Below are 24332 nucleotides of genomic sequence, written 5' to 3' on the forward strand. Positions count from 1 at the left end.
CTAGAAGAGGTGTAGATAAAGAGCAATGAGCAGTCCAACATTTAGGGGTCTGGAAAAAGTTGTGGTGTCATCAAATGTAAATGAAACAGAGAGGCTAGTGATGGACTGGAGAAATCAGGAAAGTGTGACAGAAAGAGGAACTTGCTAGAACTGAAAATTCTTGGGCTCCACCTTGAACCTACAGAATCAAAATTCCTGGATGTGGTCATGCAATTTACCTAATAAGCCCTCCAGCTAACTCTGATTCATGCACACGTTTGAAAACTTTAGCTGCGCGGAACACTGGGAAAGTACCCAATGGAGCTAAGTAAGTACTCAATGTGCTTGCATCTCCAAGAGAGGACCTTGAAAGGCAGCAGCAGCATCTGAGAGATCATTAGAAATGAAGGAATTCAGGACCCCAGATTTACTGAATCATATTCTGCATTTTAACAATTTCCCCAGGTGGTTCATATGCACATTAACATTTGAGAAACACTGATCTATACTTTATTAATTCAAAGTTATGGTAACATCTATGTGTAAACACACACACACACACACACACACACACACACACCCCTACAGATCCCATGCATCATAGTTGATGACTTATTCCATTTAAAAAATAATCTTTCAGACACCTTTTAAAATATATAATTTATGAAGTCTTTAAATATTTAACAACTTAGCAAAATGTTTTCCCCAAATTCCCCAATGCTTAAAATAACCAGGGACTAATCACTATGCCTTCTGAAGACCATGAAAAATAGAATCTGTAGCCCAGAGACTGGGGGAGGAACAAGGCTCCAGTTATAAGTGTCCCAGGTGAAAATTATCAGAGAACTGGGCAAATAGAAATGAACTTCACCAGTTTATTTTTTCCATTCTAATTAAATACACCTGAAATCTGGGAAAGAGTGGAAAGTGTGTAAAGACAAATTACTTCACAGTACTGTGTACTTCTTGTCTGGTTTCAGACAAGCACCTGAGAGTTTTTTAAGGGGAGAGAAGATTATATAAATTGCTTTTTTTAAAAAAAATTGGATCTCAGCCTGAAATTCATCAGTAAAGAATTATTTCATTTCTTAATACCTTAGATTTGTTTGCACATCAAATAAGATTTACTATGTTTTTTTGAGAAACTATGTGAATTGTAAGAAATGGAGAGTAATTCAGGAAATATCAGTATATGAGTAACTTTTTAAAATGAAAGACATCAAATATGAGTAAAAGAAAGAGTAAACTATAGAAGAAAGTAAATATGGTCTGCAATAATATAGATAAGCTCTTTCATACTAAGCAATTTTGTCAAGATTTGAGAATTAATTTAAATAATCAATAACCTTAGACTATTGTCATTTCATTGATTGCAGCATCAAATGCTAATTGTGAATAAATAAAATCAAAGATATTTTCTTTTCAGCAATTAGCTTTAGCAGATGAGAAAAAAGGGAGTTGATATTCATGCCATGCTGAAGAAAGATAAAGATTTATAAGGAGGTGCTCTCCATTCTTTGTGAGCTATAAAGTCTATCCAAATAGCAATATCCTCTCTGGCAGAGAATCTGCTGCTCGTGCTGGCTATGTGTTATTGCATTTGGACTGTCTCCATCTGCAAATGTTGACTTTTCATCTGTGACCAAAGGAAAAAAATTGTATGAGGAATGTGTAAAATATTTAATCCATGTTTAGTTGTTAACTAAAGGTTTTGTCAAATCCTGCTTGTGTGGGAATTCTGCATTTGTTTCTCAAGGTGACTGTAGGTGCTTTCACAATGTTGGGTTAAATTTGAGCCATAAACGAAAACTCTGATGAAGGTTTTTACTTAGACTGAGAAATGTAAATACTTGTTTCAATCATACTTTCACATTCCAACACCTATATGTGACCTAAGTAATCGACTAATCTACAGGAACAATTGATTTATGATTTCTTTGCCCTGTCTTGGACTTCTCATTAGTAGAATGAAAATAACACTGAAAATTTGATTATCTATGACAAACCACAGTGATATTTAATAAAGGAATCAGAGATTGGTAGAGGTCATGAATCAGAATTTAGTCTTTTACTCTCAATTTTTAGGTGAGAAACTAGGAGACGTGGAATCTAAAATTACTTTCACAAAGTTCATGCAAATTCATTATTTTACTGGGGTTCAGATCTATTTCTATTTGCTTGAGCTATGATGATCATGTGACCTGAGATTTCTGGACTAGTTCTGATTTTAGATATTCTATGCAAGAATCTCTTGAACCTAACATGAGATCAAACAAAAGTTATTCAGTGAATGAATGAGAAATGTTTTTCCCATAGGTATACTCAAGTTTGCCAGATCTACTTTTGGATTTAGACTGTCCACATAACTATGCTGTACTATTTTATATACAAATCTGAGTTTAAATGGCAGTGAAATTTGTACCCCTTGATTGTTTTTCTGAGCAGGGTAATAACTGATATTTATTCCTGTGTGACAGTGATTTTAAAATATTGGTTGGACAAGGATAATGGGATCTAAGGTAGAGATCATGTATCAAAAGGGAAAGTGAGCAATGCTGAATGGTTTCCTCTGTTTTCATGCCAATGCTCATATTCAAAATTAACTTTTACTATTTTTAGATTGGAAGCAAATTAATCGATTTGATTTGTATCTGCAACTGATCAATAAGTATAGTGTGTGGAGACAGTAGGGCGGCCTATCAAGTGACTTTACCTGACATTCTTTCAGGTCCCTGCAGATTTCCATAAATATTTAGCTTTAGCTTTCCACTCAGGATAATCCACAAAAATGATAAGAAATTGTTATGCTACTACATATTGTCTCACAAAAAAATTAAAAAGAATAGAAATAAACAGGGTGAAAATGAGCCAGTAAAAATACTAATTTTTTGGTTTTGGTCTCCTAGAGATAGTAAAATTATCTAAAAGCGTACTGGGTGAGAATATTTGTTTCCCTGAAATTTTTAATAGGAAGATTCAGTATGAAAAGGAGCAAGTATAATAATTAAGATTTTTCTCAGCAAATTAATAGCAAGTACAAAGCAAAATTATAGGATAAAAGCCTACTTAAAAATGGAAATTTCTTTAAAACAAGGAAAGACATTTTATCACTGTGCCTAGAGATCAGGCAAACTGCTTCAGCAAGTCCAAATCAGTGGATGCATCTTTCACTTTAAGATGTTTAGTGATGCACAACTCTTTGCATACTACACTCATGCTACCTTTCAAGGTACCTTCTTCTGGGGAAAATACAGACAAACTGGAATTTAACAAATGTTTTGCATAAAAATGATGATATATGCTCTTAACCACAAAAAGACCATTATAACATGACAATCAGATATGTTTTGTATGGAAGAGGTATTTTTCTATAATAAAAATTGAATGAGACAAAAATTGAGTGAGATGTGATGAATCTGAACCAAAATGATATAAAAATGACATCTATTTTACAATTCAATTTTCACAGTCTGTTTAGTCTTATTTTACCCAATAGTAAAAATTCTAAGGAAAATTTATTCATGTAAAAGTACAAACCGTTATATAATATGAAATCTGACCAGAAATATGAAAGGTCTCATGATTTTTGAAAAAAATATCAGTTTCGATCTTTGAAATTAAAGGGTTTCAAACCATCAGTTTGAAAAACAGTGGGCAACAGGCCAGAAGGTACTTGTTAATTATAGCAGTGAGTTAATCAATGAACTAACAATTCTGCTTCCGGGTATAATAAAATGAGATCAAAGCTCATTCAACTATCCTACCATTTAAGTATAGCTGGAGATCCATTAAATTGGATAGTTTCACATTTTAAACCTGCATGTTTAAAAGTCAGCAATTCAAGCAGCTCTATGACAGCTGTTGATGCCTAAATCATAGGAAAATTATTTTGTTTGGTTTTGAACAGGAAGATGGAGCAAAGATGGAGAGGGAAATACATTGAGAACTGATATAAACATTAACTGAGATGACTTTCAAGAAGCTTTTTATGTGCTTTTGTTTTTGCTTTCAACATTTAAATGCAGAGGCAGATGGCTTGGACAGTTTTATCAGCACTTGTGTCTTTATACATTAAAAAATAAAGAAAGATAACCAAACTCATAGATTGCAGATTGTTAAAGGGGACAAATAATTTAGGTTTTTTAAAAAATCAATAAAAATTTCAGTGTTAAAATAATCATGATGGGGGATTTTAAATACTTTTTTTGAGAAAAAGGAAACAGATTGGTATAATGCTGAAATTGTAGGAAGTATTTATAAGCAGCTTTAAATCCTGATCTGGATTCTAAATAGATATTGTATGATGTAACACAAATAGGACCTCAAAATTTATGAAAAAATTGGAGAGACAGGGAAACATAAGTGCACACATGCACCAAGCACACACACATGCACACACACCATCTCAAAATTTATTAAGAATCCAGCACATTTCTGACACATGTAATACATGTTAAATATTCAATGTTGAGGGAATTATGAAAAGTAAATATAATTATTCAACAATTAAGACGATTCCTTATAGTGATAACATTAAAAATAATTATATGTCAAAGATAAAGGGTAATATTTCAGTGAATATAACTTTTGCAGTATTAGTAAAAAATCCCTGATATTTTAAATGATATATATATATATAGATATCTATATCTATATCTATATCTATCTATCTATATATATATATATATATATATATTTTTTTTTTTTTTTTTTTTTTTTTGCAGTACGCGGGCCTCTCACTGTTGTGGCCTCTCCCACTGCAGAGCACAGGCTCCGGACGCGCAGGCTCAGCGGCCATGGCTCACGGGCCTAGCAGCTCCGCGGCATGTGGGATCTTCCCGGACCGGGGCACGAACCCGTGTCCCCTGCATCGGCAGGCGGACTGTCAACCACTGCGCCACCAGGGAAGCCCTAAATGCTATATATTTGATGGAGAATCATGAATTATTTTCAATTATATTTCGAAAAATGACAATATTAAATAACAATGCTTTATAAAGAATGTTTTTCTCCCTTTTAAAAGTATAAAACAGGGCTTCCCTGGTGGCGCAGTGGTTGACAGTCCGCCTGCCGATGCAGGGGACACGGGTTCGTGCCCCGGTCCGGGAAGATCCCACATGCCGCGGAGCTGCTAGGCCCGTGAGCCATGGCCGCTGAGCCTGCGCGTCCGGAGCCTGTGCTCCGCAACGGGAGAGGCCACAACAGTGAGAGGCCCGCGTACTGCAAAAAAAAAAAAAAAAAAGTATAAAACAAATCAGTAAGTGGTTCTAAAAATGAGAAAAACTAACTGGAAACTATTCAATGTTTAAGATGCTTCAGATTATAAACTTTTAAAAGACCAGAACTTTCAAGGAACCAGTAGAATGACTGTGTTCTCTTTAGTAATTCATAATAAAAATGTTTCATTTTTCTTTCTACCAATTCATGACACAGGCTTTATGGAAGAAAACTTGGAAGCACTGTTATTTCCCAAAATAAAACTTGTGTGTGTGTGCATGTGTGTGTGTTTCAGGGCAACCACTGGAAAATATATATAGGTCCAAATAAAAAGAGTAAAATTTTCCCTATTTAATGTCATGTCCCAAAATAAAAACTTTCCAGAGAATAAACAAAGTGAGCTTTCCAGCAATGCAACTCAATTACATAAGCAAATTGTTATAATGTAGTTTAGTATATATATTTTTTTCCCTTTTCTTTCTTTTATTCCTTTTTTTTTTTTTTTTTTGCTGACTTGACTCAGTTCTGTGGCCTTGGCTACTAGCTGGTCAGTTTCCTTTCTTCAGTAAATCCACATCCCACCACTTCCCTTCTAGAGCTCTCACACTTCTAGGTCATTATGCACCCAACCTAATTGCTCCAAAGTTAAGGTACCAGATATCTTGAGACAGACTCTGTGCCCTAGAGCCTGAGAAATTTTCCTAATCAGTCAGTCCACAAAGTGCCCTGGAAACCTAGCTACCTCCACCCTGCTTGGCCACATATACACTGTCCCCTACAATTACAGCTTATTGTTACCCTGTTCTTGGTACAACCGTCTATGTGCCCCTGCCTGGTGGCCTTTTCTCCTTTAGGGCTATAAATAACAAAAACTGGCCCTCATGCAAGTGCCATCATTGTGTTGTGTCGCACTTTTCAATGGATCTTTAAATTTTATATAACAATCAGCTACCTAAAAGACTGACCTAAGAATCCACAAAACTTCTGTAAATTTATTTATAGACTTTATTAAAAGCCTTCAAATTTATTTACAAGAATGAATCATAAGTAAAATTTTCAAAGAGCAATTAATATTATCTAATGGAAAAACCATTTTTTGCAAGTTAAATATTTTGTACAGTACACACAAATTTTAACTGTAAGTGTCTTAAATTGTCAGTTATCTGTAAGAACTTTCAGAAAAATGTAGAAATGGAACTTGGAACAAAGTCCCTCTGTTGCCTTTTAAAGGGACAAGCCTCTCTAAACCCTACCTCCTTTCCAATGACACATTTTCTCCTCTCTTAGCTCACTGCTTTTAAGGCAATTATTTGTTTCCCAGGATAGACCCAAAGCTCCATGAGGATAGTGTTGACATCTGCTTTGTTCACTGCTATATTCCTGGTGCCTGTCACAGTGTCAGCATATAGTAAATACTCAGTAAATATTTATAGAATAAATAAATGTTATCAGTTCTGAAAAATAATATACTCTATTTGTTAAAGTGTGTCATTAAATGCTGAAGACTTAGGGTCCACATATACTTATAGACGCACACAGACACACACACACACACACACACACACACACACACACCCCTAGTGTTCTCAATTCTTGGGTAATATTCTTAATTTAATAAGATGGCAATGTATATTGGATAAGACTATTTAAAAAATAATCTTGCATATTCTCTCTTTTTTATGTACTCAATAAAAACCTGATGCTATTAATATTTCTAAGGTAGCTGATAATTTATTTTTTACTTTGGGGATATTAACAGGAAAAGAAAAACTTATTAATGATTCTGGAAAAGTAAAAATTAAGGATTGATTTATAGGCCTCAATATATATTATACATCAAATTGGTGATTATCTCTGTTGATGGCTAGAAAGGAGTGAACTTTTTTTTTAATATTGAGTTTTTTATTTTATCTTTGGCTGCATCGGGTCTTAGTTGCGGTATGTGGGCTCTCTAGTTGTGCACAGGCTCAGTAGTTGCGGCGTGCAGGCTTAGTTGCCCTACGGTATGTGGGATCTTAGCTCCCTGACCAGGGATCTAACCCACGTTCCCTGTATTAGGAGGTGGATTCTTAACCACTGAACCACCAGAGAAGTCCCAGACTTCTAATATATCTCTGCTAAATATGCTAAAACATATTTAGCAGAGAAGTTAAATAATTCATTTATTAACTATCACAAAGTATTGCTAAGGCAAAGAGATTTGTTGTTGAGGAAGCTTTTGGTATGATGTTTGCGAAATCAGAATCTTCTAATTACTTAAGGTCTGCCTTTTAAGCAGAGGATATCTTTTTTTTTTTTTTTTTTGCGGTACGCGGGCCTGTCACTCTTCTGGCCTCTCTCGTTGCAGAGCACAGGCTCCGGACGCGCAGGCTCAGCGGCCATGGCTCACGGGCCCAGCCGCTCCGCGGTATGTGAGATCTTCCCGGACCGGGGCACGAACCCGTGTCCCCTGCATCGGCAGGCGGACTCTGAACCATTGTGCCACCAGGGAAGCCCAAGCAGAGGATATCTTTAATAATTTCTCAGGACATTTTCAACATCATAAAATTTTAATTAACAATTAACATTGTTCTTAGATCATTGCTATTGCTAAGCACTATGAGGAATCAGAAGGCTAATAAGTTGTTTTTTTTCCATCAATGGATTTTAAATCTAGTTGAGAGAAAACAAAAATGTATACTAATTAATGACATTTTTGTCTTTTGTCCCCCAAAAGACAAAAATGTCATTAAAGTAAGAGTTGAGTGAGTGAGCTCAATTAGGAAATTCATTATTCATTAATAAGGGAAGATCTGTGGAAATCTTCCAGGTGCATGTAAAACATGAATTGGCAAAGTTAGGGAAGCTTGCTGTGGTACCTGGGAAGCAAGCTGCCCCTGGAAAGAATCAGTAATTAAATGAAAACAAGCCAGGCAAAAAGCATCTTCCAGGCCTGCGATCCTGATGTAAGGGGCATTGATTGGTTTGAGCAAAATGTGTTAACTTTGTGGATACAGAGTCACTGAACACACCAAAGCAAAACTAAAAGGGAGAAATTAGTTTGAACTTTTAAAATGTGGGCAGAATTCAGAGGACAGAGAAAGGCTCATAGAGAAGATTCAATTAAATACTCTAGGAAGTAAGTAATCATTCGAGGTTTGTGAGAGAAATAGTTTTAAGTAATGAACGTATGTTTAAAACGATAAAACTATTTGCTCTTGAGGGGATGGGACTATGGGTCAGATGAGAAGGAATTTTAAGGTTATTCTAAAGAGCAGATTTTAGATTTCAAAAATGACTAAAATTTCCGTTTGTATGTAAGAGTACATTTTAGGCATATATTTTTTTCACATCCAGTGTCCATTTAAATGTTGTCTGTGTGTTGAGGTCTCAGGTATTTGCCACCAACTCTTACCTATCTCAGCAGGTATTTCTTTTTTAACATGTAAGAAGTAACTAGAATATTATTAAGAAAAATAGATGTTAATATAAAAACCCCACAATTATTGGGCACTTAAAAATATTAGTAGTGCTAACTTGGACTTTAGCAAAGACCTACATTCCAATTGTTGGCTCTTTTAATAGTTGAGTAGAAAAACTTTCAGGGATATTTTCTTCTTTTTTCTCTACACTTTTATTCTGACGACTCTCTACTTTTGAAAATGCTTTATGCCTCAAGCGTTCTTGCCTATCCACTTAACCTCATTCGTAAAATCAATTCCTAATTTTCAAGCTACCACTTATCATTTGACTGTTTAATCAAGGGAAAAAAAAAACAATGACAACAAAAAAAACTTTCCCTTAACCACTTGACACTTGTTGTTTATCAGTAAAGAACTGATGTCCTTTTTACGTAATCAGAGAAGAGTTTACTTTCAAAATCATGGTTAAAATGTTTTAGATTGCCTGCTCGTAAAAAAATAAATAAATAAAAGAAAAATATCTATGATGACTTATTTTCCCTTTGAATATTAGACTCCATGTGACCCAATTTGCAACTTAGCTAGACTTTCATGTTAGTGAAATTTGGGTTAAGAAATCAAGAAAATAGGTTAAGCTTGGAAGGAACCACATGTTGTCTTTGGATGCAAATGGTGTCTTTATTTACTGGGATTTCACAATGTCAACCAGTCAACCAGGTATATCTTTAGTAATATACTTTAGTTAAAACATTCTTTAAAATTATTATTTAACTTTCTAAAATGTTGCAAAGTTATTTTCATGGGATTTCATGCTAAAAACACACGTTTATATAGAAAAACATTTTGTATAACTTTACAGTATTTTTTTTTTTTTTTTTTTTGGCGGTACGTGGGCCTCTCACCGTTGTGGCCTCTCCCGTTGTGGAGCACATGCTCCAGACGCGCAGGCCCAGCGGCCATGGCTCACGGGCCCAGACACTCCGCGGCATGTGGGATCTTCCCGAACCGGGGCACAAACCCGCGTCCCCTGCATCGGCAGGTGGACTCTCAACCACTGCGCCACCAGGGAAGCCCTACAGTATTTATTTTTAATGTTATATTTCAAGTAATACTTTTTATATTCAAGGAGTTGATATGTTAGCATATATTTCAACATTGCACATAAAATTTTTGTACTTTTCACTATTTCTCGTGAATATGAGTTTTTTTGTGGAGAAGTAGGACATAAATTAGTAATAATACATATGTCATGGAAAAAGTTCATCAGAAATGATATGTCATGGGTATATCTGTTTACTCATGTCTGTCTATTTATTTTTCTATCTGTCTGTATCTCTAGATATAAATGAAGGCTTAAGGAAAAGAGATAATTCTCACCTCAAGTAAAAGGAATTTTATTCCTCCTATGTTATTCTTAAAAGAATGAGGAATCATATATTTGAATTGTTTACCTTAATATAATTTTCATGAGCAAATGAGATTACCAATGCACTTTTTCTCTAAGGAGATAATTTTAAATGAAAACTCTAACCACTTTCTTTCCTTATTTTGTCTCTTGTCCTCTGCAGATGGGCCTCTGGGCCCCCGAGGATTAGCTGAAGCTACAGAGATGTGCACTCAAGAGTGCTTGGTTTTGGGTCACTCTGATAACTGCTGGATGCCTCCTGGCTTGGGTCCCTATCAACACCCTAAATCACCTCTCTCAACCTTTGCACCCCAGAAAGAATGGGTCAAGAAGGACAAGCTTGTGAATGGGCACACCCTGACCAGAGCCTGGAAAGAAGATAGCAACAGGAACCAGTTCAATGACCGTAAGCAGTATGGTTCCACCGAAGGCCATTTCAACAATGGCAGCCACATGACAGACATTCCTCTGGCAAATCTGAAGTCTTATAAGCAAGCAGGAGGTGCTATTGAGAGTCCTAAGGAGCACCAACTCTAAAAAGAAAAAGGCTATATGGGACCTAATAACTTTAAACTAAATAGACATGTTAATACCGTGTGTGTCAGAGCTTTATGTATTCAATAGATCTCTACAACTATGCCCCTTATAGCAGGGATATCCATAACTTTGTGTTAGCACCATGGAGGATACAGTGTTTTACCACATAAGAGAGAGAAGATAGTTCTACTAGCCATGTGATCTTGTTTACTAGGATTGATTAAACTCTCCAGAGGTCTCTCCGTTGTGCAAATATCCTTTTTTTTTTTAACTGCATTTTATTTTGACCCTGGACTGCTGCTATGAACAATAGAATATGCATTTGGAGAGTAAGAAAGTTCCATGGATTAGAGTGACTGACAAACATATCCAGTTAGAAAATTGTGCTCTTTTTGTTGTTGATCTGTGCTGGGACTGCTATACTTGACATTATACTTCAAACGAAATTTAAAAAGATAAGCATTAAACCTATTGTGCTGTTAACAACGTTAGTGGACACTTGTAAGTCAATCAGTGTTAAAGTATTTGTAAATAGAAGCAAGCTATTATTAACAACTTTTGTGTACTTATACCGTTCACCTAAAAAACGTTGTAGCATAATTCTGTGTTTTATGGTTGCTTCTTTTCTTTTTCTGTTTGCCTCTTTGTTGCTATTTTTGTTGTTTCTTTTAGTGAAGTGTTTCTGAGTCTGTCTTGACACACATTGTTCAAAAGATCTCAGATACTTGTAGTGAAAATAAAGGTTCTGGAATCTCGCTTCTTTTATGATAGCTTATGATGCTGGAATTCTATAAGAAATAAAGATAAAAAATGAAAACTTTATATAAAAAAAGGACCTCTGCAAAAGCTTGGAAATTCAGAACCTATTTTCTTGACATCCTTATTTTCAAAGTAGGCAAAAGCGAAATCACTTATTTAGTAGCATAGTAATGGGAAAGTGTTATCCTTCAGAAAGTGATATATCCTGTGCTTGTCACTCATGCAAAACTTATGTATTAAATTAGCATATATTGAAGAAAAATTACTATTCAAAAATAGTTTCAATTGGGAAAATGTGTGTCTACAACTTTGTTGAAATGGCAGTTTGTGTTGATCCTCATATCCAATAATGTTGTTGTAACACAAGTGTTAGACCATAGTCACAAACTATTTAATGTGTTGTGCCTTCATGATGTAACAGAACATTCTCCAGGTAGGCTAGTTGGGGGAAATTAAGGGATAGATCTCTAATTATTGCTGTTTAACTGTTTGTTATCATAGTTGGTCAATGCCGGCAGGTACCAGCATCTTGTCACTTAGGTCAAACCAACAGAGTGACAGCTAATGTTAGTAAGATCTCAGTTGCACGTGCAAACAAATCCAAATTCGAGCATTCTTAGGAGGTTTTTGTTAAGGCATGACAGATGATTTAAACAAATAAATAGCATGCAACAAAATGTCTTTATTGAAAGAAGTGAAAGTTATCTTAATGCCACCGTTCAACATCAGTTTAAAAGTAAAAAAAAAAAAGTAAAAAAATGGTTTGCTAATCTGATAGATAATTTGTTCTTACCAAAAATAAAATTACTTTGTAAATAGCAATTCACATTTTTCCACAGTATAATGGAAAATAATGGGTAGGAGTGCATAGCTTATTGAAGTACATATTTGTCAGTTTGTGAGGGGTGTTTGATGACTTTGACACAATAAATATCTAAACAATTATCCTTGTTACTGCTTTGCCAGTTCTAAGTTATTTACAATTATTCAGCTCTTGCAATAAATGTTCTGAATTCCTGACTGTAGTGTGTTAATTTGTGGTCAAAATCCAAAGTGATGATTTTTACTCTAATTGTTAGATAAGTATATGTTAATAAAAGTTAACTTTTAATTAGAAATCAAAGAAAATTTGTTAGGGGTTTAATAATACCTACGTTCTGAAAATAAGTTTCCAAGTTAGGGTTAAATTCCGCTAATGATCTATGAAATCATTTTCTTGGGAAATTCAGGGAGAAAGTTCACCTTCCAGTCAAGATTCATACAAGTTTCATCAAAGTGAAATCCCAAGTCAGAAACTGGGCAGGTAACACTGGTTATTTTAGTGAGGTTATCTTCTTCACTCTTAGTATCCTTTAATAAGATTTCATGAAACAAACTCTCAAACATTTCATTGCTGGCAGAAGAGGACTATTCAGGGATTGAGGCTTTGAAACAAGGGCCAAAACTTCAGCTATATTTATTTCAGGTTAGGAAAATAGGCTCAGAAACTGCAAAGGATAATAAGACTCACACATATGCCATGTGTTTATATTCACCACAGAGCAACTGGATCAGAGTTTTAGGGTAAGTAAACAGGTCTGACTCTTTCTCCACAGCTTTTTGAAGAGTTGTAAAATAAGACTCAGGAGATAGTGACATGGAGGTAAAGATATTTGCTTGGATCAGTGGCTGTATGTGAGACCCTAACCCCTCACCTCTGAATAAGCCAGATTTATCCAGTAGTCTGTGGTGCCACCCTCCTTTCAGGGGCAGAGCCTGCCCTAGGACACAGAGAGTGAATGAATCCTGGAAACAGGCCACTCTTGAAAACAAAAGTCCATGACTGCTCAGTCCCTCCCTCCATTTTTTACCAGTCAGATGTCATTCCTTTCTGCCTTGAAGAGTGAAAGATGAGAGAAAATAAAATAATTATGCTCCTACCTTTTCTTTCCCTGAAAGAGTGGAATAGAAATGCCTTCCTCCAAACCAGAAGTTTGGAAAAGAAACTCCCCATCCCACTATATTTCTTCTAATAAATATGACAATATCTACTCTTATCAAGGCATTCAGTTATATGCTCTGTAAAAATTAAAATAAGTAACATTACAAACCAAACTGAAGTATTTATTCATTAAGTAAATAATACATTCATGATAACTAATCTTAAATATCACCCACATTATTTTATTGCATAGACATTGAATATTATAAATCACATTTACCTGGAAATCAAAGGCAGTTACATTTCCTAGGAAAGCACACGTATGAAATGTATAAAAATAATGACTTTTAAACTGATTATCAAATGCTACAGGCTATATGCCACACATTTTCTAAGGTAGATATAGAAATAAATTTATTATGCTAAATATGACCCATTTGTATGAACATTTCTACACATATACTAACATAAAATATATATTTAAATAATGGTTATTCATTAACAGACAACTGAGTAGTCATTTTGCTGCACTGATGCTATTCAGCAAATCTCTTTCAGCATAGAGTGGTGTTCCCTCTCCCAGCACCATCATTCCTTAGCTAAAGTAAGAAATGCAGCTGAGGCCCAGAAGCCATTCTAGTATATATTAAACTCTCTTGAATAGAAGCCAAGAATGGCTAATTATTATTAATAAGGAGTTTTGGAAGCCAGGGATAAAAGGGATGCCTTGTCAGTTTCAATTCTAATGTGGATGCCAGGGTGTTACTTTGTAAGAGGGCAAACCAAACTATGAAAAGGAGGAGTGGTGTTAGGAGTCTAAAAAATGCTTCATTGTTCTGCTTTGTTTTAAATAGAGCTGACCGCCTCTCCCTAAAGGAAGCTCCTTCATTGGTTCTTTTGAAAGAGATCACTTTCAAATTCTCCCAGTGTTCTTAAAGGCATAGTGATCACATAATTATTTCTCTATATACTGTTCTCCCCTTATCACAACTACCAATCTAAATTTTAATACACATCAACCAGGTTTTCCACTGTTGAAAAAATATAAAATTAATCTCATAGCAATAAAATACTTTTGTAAGACACACAGTATTTAAAGCATGGTTATCATAATAATATTTCATTTACATTTAGTTCACTCAGTTTTCATTTATATTAATGAGTGTTCCAAAGATATCAATTTTCTATTATCATGATGCCACCATTATCCATTTTAAAATATTAAATAAGGTCTATATTTTCTTCAAAAATGAATTTTATTTTCTTATTTCTTAGACTTCTTAGATAGTGCACCACACAATGAATTGAGTTCTGTCCACATTTTTGTTATCCTAACATACCACATGGTTCTTGAAGCTTTATAATGAAAAGCTCTTTTTAATTTTTTTCATTTTTTACCCTAAAATTTTCTTTTTAAAGTTCTATGGTTGTGTTCTTAGAGTACATACAACACAATTATTATTGGACTCATTCAATGTCGAATATTATAAAGTCCACATATTTGCAAATAGCTCAACTACAGTAATTTTTTTTTTTTTATTTTTGCGGTACGCAGGCCTTTCACTGTTGTGGCCTCTCCCATTGCGGAGCACAGTCTCTGGACGCGCAGGCTCAGCGGCCATGGCTCACGGGCCCAGCTGCTCCATGGCATGTGGGATCTTCCCAGACCGAAGCACGAACCTGTGTCCCCTGCATTAGCAGACGGACTCTCAACCACTGCACCACCAAAGAAGCCCTCAACTACAGTAATTTTTCGGATACTATTACAGTACTATTTACACTCAATCCCTGTATTTTCTGGATCTTTGTAGTTCTTTTTAAAAAACATTTATTATGATATAACTGTCATATCACGTTGTATTAGTTTCAGGTGTACAACATAATGATTCAATATTGGTATATACTGCAAAATGATCACCACAATAAAACTAGTTAATAGTCATCACCCCCCACGGTTACAATTTTTTTCTCCTGATGAGAACTTTTAAGATTTACTCTCTTAGCAATCTTCAAATATATATTATTATTATATTATTATTATTAACTATGGTGATTGTACTGTATATTATCTTTGTGGTTCTTCTACCAAGAACTTTGTTTTTTCACCTCCAAATTCACTATTAGTTTGGCATCATCGACATAATCCTGAATAATGATACTGAAAATAATAATATTGACCTTGGAACTCTAACACAATCAATCATTGATAACAAGGTCCTCAGTAAACATAAACTAGAACCTGTTTAGGATACATGATTAGGAAATGGTAACAAAATACATTATTTGCAAAAAACTGAAACACTCCACTCTTCATATTTTTAACTCTTCTATCCCTTTCTATCTACTTACTGGAATTTGTCTATTTTCCCCCAGGGGAACTCCAGACTGTTTTCAATATGTTTCAAGTACAAAATTACTATGTTTCCAGGAACTTGCTGGTTTGGAAGAAACTTCTTATGAAGCAAATAATTTTCATTTTTATCCAGCAATTTTTTTTTTCATGGAACCCATTTTCCCTTCTGTACTCTTGAAAGTGTGCACACTCCATTGACTGTGGTATGTGGTCCCTGCTTTTACAGGTATTATTTCCTCTTTGACACTTTATGACTTGAAGTTCCCACCAAGCCTCTCTTATGCCCTGATGCATTCTCTGTACATGGTCCACCCCAGCACTGTTCACCCCACAAAGAAGAGACTTCTTATGGCCATTGGACTTATGGAAAAGTCTAAGATGGTATCAGCTATCATTTAAAAAGCACATCTCATTTCTACCAGAAATAACTTTTACATTGATTTTTTTTTCCCCCAAAAAATCCATACATCAAAGAAAAATAAAAATAACATAAAAATTACAAAAAAAGACAGAAAATTGAGGCAAAGGGATTATGTGTGTCTATGTTTATATAAATTCATGTAACCAGTTCTGCATATATTCTCCATATATTTGTCTCTAAGATTACAGGGAGTGAAAGCAAGATAAGCAAAAAAGCACTCCATTTCTCAGTGAAATAAATAAAATATATTTTAAATTTTTTGTGGAAAACATTCTCTCCTTTTTTATTTTCTCCAAAGTCTGATGACGAATGGACCATTAGAAATAATAATTTTGAACAGGCTTATTTCTTCAATGTTTAGCATTTTAAAATCATAGTTTAGGTAAATCATGACTATCACTATATAAACTATATGAAATTCTATGTAAAATATACTTTCTCCTTCACTTTAATAATATTTTTCAATGTTTATACACCACTAAAGTAATCCTTTTCCACCATTTGGAAAACAGCATAAGAGTATCATCTGTGCTGGTCCCCAGACCACTCACATCACCAAGTTCCCCATCACCATCTAACTCTCCTCTCTACACTATAAAAGGGACTGCTTCCCTTAGGAAACTCTAGCATTTCAAAAGAAGAAAATAATTTCCTAGACTGCCACAGCCAAGAGGACCAAATCTCTATAAAACAAAACATATCAGCCTCAGTAATACGCCCTCATTCTCCCCTTGTTTAAAGCATCCATCATAAAATTCAGTTCAGGATCTAAAGGGCCACTGTCTCTGGATATGGCCAAGGTTACAAAAGATTGTTAAAATCTTTATTGCCCAGTATATATGGGTTAGATGGCCTTTAGTTAAGCTCCATAATATGACAACTGATGAACAATATTTTTAAAATTCAGGTTTTACTTACCTTTGGTTGTGATTGTCCCAAACAGCAGTGGGGGCTTCACTCAGAACCCAGAGATCTTCACAGTAACTGCCAGAGAACCCTGGCATACACATCATGACACAGAATATAATTTCCTAGGAAAATCTATCTAGTTACACAGTTGTCAGACTAAAATTTAAATATGTGGGAAACATACTTGCTGTCCTTTTTTTTTTTCTACAGCATATAATTATTAGTCAATGAAGTTTGTTTTATTTATCCATCAATAATTATAATTGCACTTATATAGCACTTACTCTGTGCTTAGCACAGTTCTAAGGATGTACATTATCATTTAATTTTCTCATATACTTTGTTTTCTAGGTATTGTTTTTTAGGTTTATATTACATTTTTACAGGTGAGGAAACTGAGATACAGGGAGTTCAAATGAATCTACTCTAGATGGTACAGCAAGCAAGCAGCAGTGCCAGCCTCCTGGTCTGACCGTAGAATATGCGCTTTTACCCACTAAGCAATGCTACCTCCTTATGAAAGATTCAAGCACTTTTTGACTCTGGAACTGAATCATAAATTGCTATTTTTTCTAAACAAGAGCAATAAAATAATTTATTAACTTGTTCTGAAATGAATATCTCCCTTCCGTTTAGAATTTGGTTTACCCACTGGATGATATATTTATATGTTGGCTTAAATATTTTATTTATTAAATGCGTAGAAATTGTGTTTTTCAGCCTTGGGACAAAATAATGCAGTCTAAAATGGCACACAAGTTTAGAGGGACTAGAGCCTAAACAGTGTTCCTGGGAAATCGGGCTAACGTCCCCTCTGCTAGATAAAAGTGCTGAATGCTTTTCACATGCCCCAGATGTATCTATTGACAGCTCACACCTTTTTACACATAGCACTTGCCTTCTGTTCCCTACTTGGAAATCAGGTAAAGAACAAAGTGAGCCACACATCAGGCTTCCATTGCCACAGGGCATTAAAATGAGACCAAAACAGTCTGACAATTAACTTTAGCATGCTTATTTTCTTCTCGTCACGGAAATGCAGCTCCCATTGACATCAAAGGGAGCTATGTTCTTGAACAGAGAGGAGAATGGGCTCCCCAAGCACCATGGAGAAAGCTATATGTTAAGCTCCAGAGCATAAATACCCACTCTTACTGCATCACCAATTTCAGTCAACTGCTCTTACATCTACAGTTTGATTTATTGTCCAAATGTTGAAGTACTCCTTAATTTGACAAACAAGAATCTCAGATTATAGATATGAAAATAAATTACTTATAATGCCAAGGTCATACCAAGTAGTAGTACTACATTAGTCTTCCCTTTCCTCCAGGAAAGGCTGAGTGTAGGTTTTAAATGTCATCTCCCTGTAGTTCACAATCTTACAGTGTACTCTTTTTATAATACAGTGTGATAACAAATGGCATAAAGTATTAAATATAAATATTCAAATAGTTTAATAATATCACAATATCATTCAATAATCCACTGCTCCATTGAGTCACTTGCATAGGGTAACTTTTCATTTCTATTATATATATATATTTTTTTTTTGTTTGTTTGTTTGCGGTACGTGGGCCTCTCACTGTTGTGGCCTCTCCCGTTGCGGAACACAGGCTCCGGACGTGCAGGCTCAGTGCCCATGGCTCACGGGCCCAGCCGCTCCACGGCATGTGGGATCTTCCCAGACTGGGGCATGAACCTGTGTCCCCTGCATTGGCAGGTGGACTCTCAACCACTGTGCCACCAGGGAAGCCCTCTCTTTTATATTTTGATCTTTAATTATTTGTCATGATATAATTGCTGATGTAAATAATTGAACAACGGGTGTATAGGAAATATCTGCCTACACACACACAGTAATCAGTATGAGAAAACCAACAATATTAAACTTCTTGAGAAAGAAAACATTTATGGTCACTTCCTTTAAAAATGTTAACCTGGGAATCTTTGCATGTTTTAACACTTATAGGTAAATATTAGATAGATATAGATACAGATATAAAGGTATATAGTTACATAGACAGTTGTATATTATTTATAGTATTACTAATAGCTCATATTGTTATTCTTTGTATTAATTTGATATTATTTATATAATGCTAGAATTCTAAGTAAAGAAGTTCACGTAGCACAAACACCCACTTCCCAGTAGGATGGCTTTCAACTATCTAGTGCAGATGAAATATTACTAGAGAAAAGATCGCTTCAGTCATGCATTCTAGGGGCTCATGAATTAAGTTAAACTTAAATGGTACAAAATGAAATACTTGCCTTCAGCAGTATTTAATGGTGGTGAAGTTCCTTATAATATTTCAATATTTATTACAATTAATAATGAAATAAGGATAAGGAAATTTAGCTTATAAATTCTACTTAGAAAAATTTAAGGGAGATGATGGTACTGAATCTCATCAAATTAAGAAATTTCCACTTTGCAGAATAAACCTGGCATATATAATTGACACAATCATCTTTTAATGAAGTAAAATCAAGAGAATAATATTCACTTCATAGTCTTATTGTGAATATTGAACGGGGTAATTCATTTATAGAGTTTAGAATGGTGCTTGAAATACCATAAGTGCTCCATAAATGCATTTATTATTGTTAGTAGTAATAGTTTATTCAACACCTTTTCTGATCACAAGATATTTAAAATATATTAATTACACAGAATATCAAAAGTGCAGTTCTCTTTATCCCTGCTCCTAATACTATGTGTTATAATCAATGAACTTCCCTCTACTCCTAGAGAAAACTTTGCTCCGACTCCAGAGAGCAGAGATGCCATTAGTCAAAAATTATCTCAACTACTAAAACAGGTAGAAACTTGACTATGTCTCCTCACTTCTTTTCTTTCTTCACTTCTTTTAAAATTCTTCAACTTTTCTGAATCTGTATCTTTCAACTCTTTCAGGCTTATTCTATGATTATTTTACTGTTATTTCATAGTTCAGCCTACACAAATTCAAACACTTACAGAAGCTAGTTTAGTAAGGAGAAATGAGAGACAGAAATTGTACTTTCTTCCTTTGGAAGAGAATGGCAGCTATTTGGCCACCACAGCCATTTCCATACAGAATAGTTGGTCCAACGGTTGCCAAATCTTCCAAATTCTCAAGGGAAGCCTGAATTCCATAATGCCATGGGAAATTTCTCTCTAGAATGCATTGTGAGCTTAAAACAAACTAATAAATCAGTGAGCCACAGAGTAGCATATTTGCTAACTGTTCAGAAATTCTCTCTTCTGTTTTCTGTAAATTCAACCTCTAATTTTTTTTAACCTGGTCATAAGCTTATGCCTTTTCATAACATTTTAAAATGCTTGAGTCTCTCTAATTTAAAACAAAAGAAGAGTAAACAAATAAAAAACCTTCTTAGCTCTTACTTCATCTCCTGCCTCATCTGCTTTATCCATTTCACGATCTTCTTGAAAGTGTACCAATACATCAATACCCCAGTCTAACCACTCCAACAAAATTTCTCTGGCTAAGTTCTCCAAATTCTCCTGCCCAAATTTTCTCAATATGTAAAGGCCAACTCATGCTTCCATGCTATGTCTGGATCAAATAAAGAAAGAACCATAGCTCGTGTGTGCTCGGGCACCACAGCCGCTGCAGGTCCTGCTATAGTTGGTAGGATGGAGGTATGCCAGAACAGACCTCACAGGGAGAGGCCAGGACAGCAGATCATGCTAAGATGTGAGGGGTAGTGTGGTGACCCTTTCCACTAAACCACTAAAGCCACTGAGGGCACTGAGGGGTTAATGGGTGTGGAGCAAATTTGGGGCATTTCTTTAATTGGATCTTATACAGGCACCGTGGTGGGGCTAGTAAACATATACTTACTTGCTCCTTGACTTGAAGTCCTGAAAATCTATTCTCCACAAGGAATGAGTGTATTATGTCTAAAATGAAATCTGATCATATCACTCTGGGTTAAAACTGTCCAATATTTCCCTATTAGTCTCAGTCTAAAAGTCCATATGTCCTAAAATAGCCTGCAGACTCCAGCATGCTCTGTCCCCTGATCACTTGACTATCCTCTTCTCAAGCACCCCCAAAACATGGATTGCTTGAAGATTCAGCTAAATTGAACTCCTTTAAGTTCTTTGAAAACCCCGTGCCCTTTTTTGCTTCTGGGCCTTTCTGAGCTTTCTCTGCTCTGCTGATACATTCTTTCTTTCTGTTCTCTCTCTTAGAGGGTCTTAGCTAAGACCCCTTGTTACTCTTTTTTTTTTTTTAAATAAAAGATGCGGTATAGGTGCTTTTGAGCTCAGAATTTAAAATATGACTTCCTTTAGACTTTTCCAACTGCTCTCAAGTAACCAGATGATCGCCCTATCATAGCACACTGTATTTTCATCATCTATTTACTTGCTGGTATCTGTCATTAGACTCTAAACTCCCTGAGAACAAATATTATGTCTCTGTTATTCACCATTGTGTTCACTGAGCCTTTGACATAGTAGGGGTTCAATAAATGTTTATGGAATCAATTCATGACTACCATCTAATTGTAGGATCCTCTACAAAGTGACATGTTTTGAGGCCTGGCACGTGTACATTGGTACCATCCAGAGAACTTGGGAGACAATCCAAGTGCATGTTATAGAGGTATTACAGGTATTATTGAAATATTAAAGGTATTATTAAATGAATTTAAGAGGACTCTTCTGCTTTCTTCTTTTCTAATATACTATGTGTTTCTGTTTTAGACTTTTTTCTTTACTCCTTTTTTTCTTCTTTTCTGTCTGGGGAAAAATATAGACCTGCTTTTTTTGATAGGAGCTGATTTAAACTTTACTACCTTTGCTAGAGTGTAGCTGACACAAGAAGGCAAAAGTAAAAGTGATCACTCCTTTAGTGGGCAGTACTATAGAGAAACCAGTTGTCTTTCCCTTTGCCCTGGGCAGCTCCTACGCGTTCTTTTAGTGCCTTCCTTGTCTAAACTTTATCACCTTAAATTCTAATTGTCAGTTTATTTGTTCACCACTCCAACTAACTGGGAACTATTTGAAGGCAGTGATTGATTCAGTAACCCTGTGGAATAAACATCTCATGCAGAACTTATAGTAAGCACTTAAAGAATGTATAACGTGAAATATGTAATAAAACTCTTCTGCCTAGAAGTAGCAAGCTATAAATATGACGACTATTTGTTAGAATTTTAAAAAGACGTATACATCAGATGTGGGTTTGATTAAATGATCTTTAAGTATCATTTCTTCCAACTAGATGCTCTGTAACACTTTGTAACATGATAAATATGTTTATGGGAGGTGTATAGGATAATGTAAGGGTGGAAAATAAAGATCTATAAACTAAAGCAGAAAATGAAGACACAAAGTTAAGTCTGTTTCTTATGTGTAATTATTTTGTTGGAATTTTTTTTTAACATGACAATAAAGCAGACATTGGATTAGTTTATTCTAAGCTGAAATTATTAAAAAACCTTCTGTTCAAAGTTCATTTTTTATTTCTTCTTCTTCAACTTTGTATTACAGTCTAAATAATTAAAAAACATTTCGAATTTTCAAATTCAAATATGAACTCCTCAAGAATTATGCTGCAATTGCTAAATGGTACTATAAAATAAAATGGTTGGGCTGTGAATATGAAAAAACTATACTCAGATACAGTTATTCAAAGTTTTATGCATTAACTACTGGATTATGAGTTATCAGTCATTCCTCAAAGGTGCATTTTATTTGGAATACTAAAAGATATTCCAGAAGAGACAGTAATTTGCCCTTACTCAATGCTCCAATGTATAGAAGCAGTAATGCTTATGGAGTGGAGATAAAATGCTATTTTAAATTTGCTGAGTTCCTCCTATTGCTTAAAGTGGAATAAATCTGGATTTTAAAATTACTGAAGGTGATGAAATGGCAAATACGGGATTTATAAACAATTTTGGCATATCAGATTGGATGTTGGAATTGTGTTGGGAAATACTCTCCCTTTATTCTTGTCAGGTTGATGTGAGAGCAACAGAGACACATGCAGGTTTGAGGCAATCTTGAACCAGGGATGAAGTCTCAATGAAGATAAATCACATGGAGGTATTAAGAAGTCATTAGGGCTCAGTTAGAGCTGAAGGAAATAACTGTAATATTTTTCCATCCTCTCCTTATTTGCCTCCTTTCCCTTCCCTCCTACCCTCCACTCACAAAAGAGACAGTGGGAATTTGCCTCCAAGAATGAGGATAGAAGTTGACCATAGGCAAAAATGTTTCAAGAAAACAGATGGTGCTAGAAGTGAAAAGACTGCTAGATTCTAAGACTATATTATCTGGTGTCCATTTTTGAGATATCCCTTCCTGAATTATAATTCTTGGTATTATAACCAAATTTCAGCAAAGTTGTATTACATGCTACAAACTGTGCTGTGAAGGAATGGTATAGAATCACTTATTTGTCTGAGAAATGGTAGTATTTGGAGAACCAATAGCAAGACAAGACAAGGAGAATCCTGGAAGAACACTGCATGAAGACATGACAAGAGGCAAACAGGATCAGCCTGTTGTACTAAAGAATTGTTCCTTGGGAACCCTCAGAAATAGTAAATCTATGAAAGACACATATTTTTTGTAATCAGATAGGACTGGGGGCTTGGGCTATGTTATTTTGGTATTAGAGGAAGAGAAACTGTTTTGGCTGAAGAACTTTGGAAGTGTAAGCGTTGGATTTATGTGCATAGCATAGAGTCAATCAATCTACATAAACAAGCATTCATGCACTCTTAAAAATGTTATATTCCAAAAGTTTGCTTGGGTATTGAATATTAGAAATCTGGATCATTTTTCTCAGGCAAGGTTGTCTCAAAATCCTCTTTACTTTATTGATTATTTTTCCTAATCCTCAGTGCTTGGGTAACACATTACTGTCTCTTCCACAGTCTCTAGCTTTCAAAGCTTATTGGCACAACATGGATCAAAACACAGTCTTGGACTTCCCTGGTGGTGCAGTGGTTAAGAATATGCCTGCTCCTGCCCATGCAGGGGACATGGGCTCAATCCCTGGCCTGGGAATATCCCACGTGCTGTGGAGCAACTAAGCCCATTAGCTACAACTACTGAGCCTACACACCACACCTATGGAATCCCGCACACCTAGAGCCCATGCTCTGCAACAAGAGAAGCCACCACAATGAGAAATGCAGGCACCACAACAAAGAGTAATCCCCACTTGCTGCAACTAGAGAGAAAGCCTGCGTACAGCAATGAAGACCCAATGCAGCCAAAAATAAAACAACAACAAAAAACACAGTCTTGATTGTAAACCAATTGCTCTTTCTATTTTAAACTAGTTTTTTTTTTGTTTGTTTTTTAACAGACCAAATAAGACCAATCATTTTCTTAGGACTCACTTCCATCTTGACATAGGTCTTCCCTCCCCACACCTTTTTTTTTAACCTCGGTTTTG

General features: G+C 35.3%; 1 protein-coding gene across 1 annotated transcript in view; it reads left to right on the plus strand.

The window, feature by feature from the left end:
* PCDH9 (protocadherin 9) overlaps positions 1-10539 on the plus strand; it is a gene marked incomplete at its 3' end in the record, with an annotated part of 981324 nt that extends 970785 nt beyond the window's left edge. Inside the window, exon 5 of the mRNA XM_079903420.1 lies at positions 10166-10539. Within this exon, the coding sequence (XP_079759546.1) occupies positions 10166-10539 (374 nt within the window). The remainder of the gene's footprint in view (positions 1-10165) is intronic.
* Between the last annotated feature and the right edge of the window lie 13793 nt (positions 10540-24332).

The sequence above is a fragment of the Stenella coeruleoalba genome (genome assembly GCF_951394435.1).
Source record: "Stenella coeruleoalba genome assembly, chromosome: 18".
In the NCBI taxonomy this organism is placed as follows: domain Eukaryota; kingdom Metazoa; phylum Chordata; class Mammalia; order Artiodactyla; family Delphinidae; genus Stenella; species Stenella coeruleoalba.